Genomic DNA, 4,236 nt, shown 5'->3' with positions numbered 1-4,236 from the left:
CATGGTCCAAAGGTAGTATGGAGCAATTCACACTCAAAATGAACTGCAAACAACAATCCAGTCACAGCGTGCATCAAATGCAGAGCTTTTTATGAGAAATAGTTCCGATTTTCTCCATTTTTCATATCACTGCAGAGAATGCACATCTACTACAACTGGTTTATTATATCCAGAGGGTTATTTCAAGAGTTTATTTGAGCCCTTTTTTGAGGATACTTAAGTTTTTCAAAAGTGCCAATAATCTCTTATTTCCCATTGTGTGAGTGGTGTGTCTTTTTGGGGCTTTCATGTGCCATATGGGGGGAAAAATTTCACTCTTACCAAACAGCTGTTTTGATAGTCCAGACATGCAAGAGCAGTTGTGATGGAGGAGAAAGACGGGGAGGGGTGTTAAAAGAACCCTATTGTGCACCCACTCTCTTTTCTTTTCCTCCTTCCCCCCTCCTCACCTCCCCCTCCCCCGTCCACATGTGCCAGTTGTGTAACGGCGGTAATTTGCATGCCAGTGGGTGAAGGCTGAAGAGTTTTTGTAATGCAGGAGCCAGCAGAAGGGGGGAGAGAGGAGGAGACTGAAGGAGGAGGAGGAGGAGCAGCAGGGGGGTGCGGGACGGGGAGCAGGACTCTGCAGGATATAAGGAGCCTCCACTTGCCTTTTCCTCCTTACCTCGTCCTGACAGCCCATTCACTGCCTGAGAAGCCCAGAACACAAAGGGGAAGCCATGAGGAACACTCTGCTGAGGATGCTGGCCGCTCTGATGTGTGTGCTGGCTGACTGCGCCGACATCACGCCTGTAAAAGACTTTGACCTGCAGAGGGTAAGTGAGAAGCAGAAGTTACTCTACTGCAACACAATGATGATTTCTGATAATGAAAATAGTAAGAAAGCTGTATTAGTATCTTTGGGTGGTTGACATGTTTAATGCAATCATTTTATGGAGCAAACACTTAAGAATAGTATGTGGAAGAGTGGTGTAATGCATGTGCTGCAGTTTAGATAACCTCTCACCCTTTATTTCCCCGTTTCTGTCTTTCTATTAGATGGCAGGGAAGTGGTACAATATTGGCCTTGCCACCAATTCTCAGTGGTTTGTGAACCATAAGGAAGGGATGAAGATGGGCACTGCTATGTTTGTGCCAACTGCTGGTGGAGACCTGGACCTGACTTATGCTAACCTGAAGTGAGTGAATGAGATGCTGCCCTAAAATAAAACATCCTCTTGCTTCTCATGTAGAAAACATGATAAATAAACTGATCTGACCTAAGCGGATCTCTTTCTCTCTTTTAGTGCTGATGGCAGCTGCTGGAGAATGACTCACCTTGCTAAGAAAACCGAGACTTCTGGAAAATTCTCCTTCCACAGCCAGGGTGAGCAGAGCACGCACAAACACAGACACACAAGACAGACACAAAGATCCAACAGCCTGACCTGTCCATCTCTTTCTGTTTCATTAGTTTGGAACAATGATAATGACATGCACATTATTGAAGTTGTGTACGATGACTACGCCTTGGTCCACACTATCAAGACAAAAAACGGAGAGTCTGAGGTCCTCAACAAGCTTTACAGTAAGTCAGGATCTGTCACACCACAGCAGCTGAATGGTGACATGGTGCATTCAGGATTTGGTGAAAGTGACCCATTCTTTTGCAGGTCGCACCCCTGACTCCAGTGTGATCCAGCAGCAGAAGTTCATACAGTTCTCCCAGGAGACTGGCGTCCTGCCAGACAATATTGTCATCTTGCCTAAGAATGGTAAGTCACTAACAGGGAAAACTAGACAGGCATTTCACTGTTGCTAAACATGGTTCAGACCTTTGCTCACTGGCCTCCTCATGTGTGTTGTTGCAGCTGAGTGTCCCGAGGCCTAGAGAGACCCCTGCCATCCTCCATCCTCCATCTCAAAGGACTCACGTTTCCCCCATCACTGTGATGTCTGCTGCATCATGAAACTGCACCTGAGACAATGAAACACAAGCATTTTCCTCTAATCCCTGCTGCACACCAAAGGCCGATGCTGATCCTAATTCAGAACTCATTTGCTTCAAGTTGTGCATTAACTGTGGCATCAGAGTGGAACAACAAAGGGCTGATAGCAAGACAACTCAAGGAACTCATGAGACATTGACAGCTGTCAGCTGTTTACTTTTTGTACAAGCCCGTCTTCTGTAAATGCTGATTTTCTTTTGGAATGTTTTATCTTTTGTTGAAATAAAGTAAAAACTAATAGAAAATAATGAATACACGCCTCAGTGTCCTGAATGTTGAAAATGTGTCAGATATTGAAGTCTGTGAACCTCTGGAGTTCAGATCAAAACTGTAAATTATGTGTCATACTGCCCCCTATTGGTTGATTAACGGGCACAAAACTGGATCCTCAGAAAGTCTACATTACCACATCATGCATAGTGATTGCCATAAAGCTGAAGAGTTATGCACATTTGGGGTTGCAAGACATATGAAGCTCAGATAAGGATGGGCAATGAATGAAAATGTTATTATTTTAGACATATAACCCATAATATAGAAGAATAGAGCAGATGGGCTGTAGGCCCTCTCACAATAATAGTCATAATAATGAGCAATGTGCAATGACAAAGGAGATAAAACTCGAGCACCATGCTAAATGCTAAAAGAGCAGGTGAGCAAGAGAGAACTAGTTTGTACAGTATACTACATAACATATCATATATGTATAATATTTATAGGCTACTAATGCCACATATAGTCTTAAAGCATATAGCTCTTGATTGTTTTCAGTTTTGTGGTAAACAGTGTCTTTCTTCTCTCACACACTGTTGATCTCATGACCTGCTGGATAAACCATGTCTAAAAGAAACTGCACCATCTGTCTGCCACAAGGGGGCAGCCTACCACCTGCTTCAGAGAGACCTTCTCATCATATTGGAGTGTGTATGATTAGCCTGTGACTATAAAATCATATGATAATAACAGTAAAATACACACACAAAATGAACAGTTAATCACCTGTTTCCAAGAGATAGAGAGATCGATTTGATGCACAGAAAAGACTGATATCAAAGATCAAACACTCTTTATTGAAACTCAATAGAACTGAATGCAAAACATATGGGTTATGGTTTGGTCTGTCGGAGCTGATAATCCATTATCACCGTCGTTATGTTCAAACCATAAATCAAGGGCCTGTGTGCATTTTTATGTATAGTCTGAGCAATTCAATGAATAAAAAACAGAGGAAGGTCACTGGTTTGCCTTCACATGATGTGGGGACGGAGGAGGTCTTCTTTGAGGCCGCAGTAGAAGGCAGACTGAGCTCACCAGCAGCCCTAATGACTCTGATAAAGTGATCTACAGTTAGCACTCATCCATGAGGCGCCGACGACGTACAAGAGCATTCATGTGACAGGGTGGCGTGGCAGCAGCTTCACCAAACAGACGCGCAAAAAGCAAATTCACGATGAAATAACAAAGTTGGCAACTGGTCTCAAACATAACGCAACGCTCTCTAGATGCTACGGTAAGGTCAACATAAGTAACAATGGCAGGAAAAACAACACGGTCAGAACATATACATTGTGCATCCTGTGAGTGTATGCTAGGCGACAGTGGCACTGTTAGACTGAAGCTCATTTCAGTGTTGACAAAGCAGCAGCCTCCTCTTTCTGAACACGTTGCTCTTGTTACTGAAGGAACAACCTTGATTCATGCTCTACCAAACATGCGTGTTTGCGTGTGTATGTGCGTCACAGAGGGAAGGTGTAAACGTCTTTGTGTGTTGCATGGTGTGCGGCTCTCCTGTACATGAATGTAGCTGCTCCTGCTGCATAAGAACCTACACAGCTATGGCTGGAAGAGGCTTTTTTTAAAATAAGATTTTAGTGAAATTTGCCGGGGTTTTATCCACCCCAGCATTCTGAATTCAACATCAAGCTCTGACTGAGATTCGTGCACCACTCAAATCAGGAAACATAAAACCAGCTGAAAACTCTGATTAATGAGAATTCATGCAGCAGCAGTCAAGTTTTCGTGGTAAGTTTGTGTTAAGTAGTCCGGGCAAGGCGACATGGCTCCACACCTTCAAGGCACAATGAATTAGTAAGCCAATTATCATCTTGACCTCTCCCAGATCTTTACAAATATTAGGTGTCAATGATTTTTCTTTTGTTATATGCTGCTTCAACCACTCAATGCACGGAGCTTAGTGCATCAACACAAATCATTAAGTATTAGGCAAGTTGTTCCATCTCATCCCTGC

General features: G+C 43.3%; 1 protein-coding gene across 1 annotated transcript; it reads left to right on the top strand.

The window, feature by feature from the left end:
- Nucleotides 1-651: 651 nt before the first annotated feature.
- Nucleotides 652-2,240, top strand: LOC139221059 (lipocalin-like). The gene is made up of 6 exons (XM_070852962.1): nucleotides 652-815; nucleotides 1,039-1,178; nucleotides 1,287-1,366; nucleotides 1,454-1,567; nucleotides 1,653-1,754; nucleotides 1,851-2,240. Exons 1-6 carry the CDS (start codon nucleotides 720-722, stop codon nucleotides 1,868-1,870), a joined length of 552 nt encoding a protein of 183 aa, XP_070709063.1. The 5' UTR covers nucleotides 652-719; the 3' UTR covers nucleotides 1,871-2,240.
- The last annotated feature ends 1,996 nt before the right edge of the window (nucleotides 2,241-4,236 follow it).

Source organism: Pempheris klunzingeri, chromosome 21 (assembly GCF_042242105.1).
Source record: "Pempheris klunzingeri isolate RE-2024b chromosome 21, fPemKlu1.hap1, whole genome shotgun sequence".
NCBI classification, from domain to species: Eukaryota; Metazoa; Chordata; class Actinopteri; order Acropomatiformes; family Pempheridae; genus Pempheris; species Pempheris klunzingeri.
The sequence above is the reverse complement of the archived record's forward strand: the minus strand, read 5'-3'. Positions and strand labels throughout refer to the sequence as shown.

Excerpts from the sequence above, each read along its gene's own strand:
- LOC139221059 (XM_070852962.1), top strand. The coding sequence starts at position 720 with ATGAGGAACACTCTGCTGAGGATGCTGGCCGCTCTGATGTGTGTGCTG. Across the intron at positions 1,367-1,453 it reads ATTCTCCTTCCACAGCCAGG|TTTGGAACAATGATAATGAC; the intron begins GTGAGCAGAGCA and ends CTGTTTCATTAG. Across the intron at positions 1,568-1,652 it reads GGTCCTCAACAAGCTTTACA|GTCGCACCCCTGACTCCAGT; the intron begins GTAAGTCAGGAT and ends ATTCTTTTGCAG.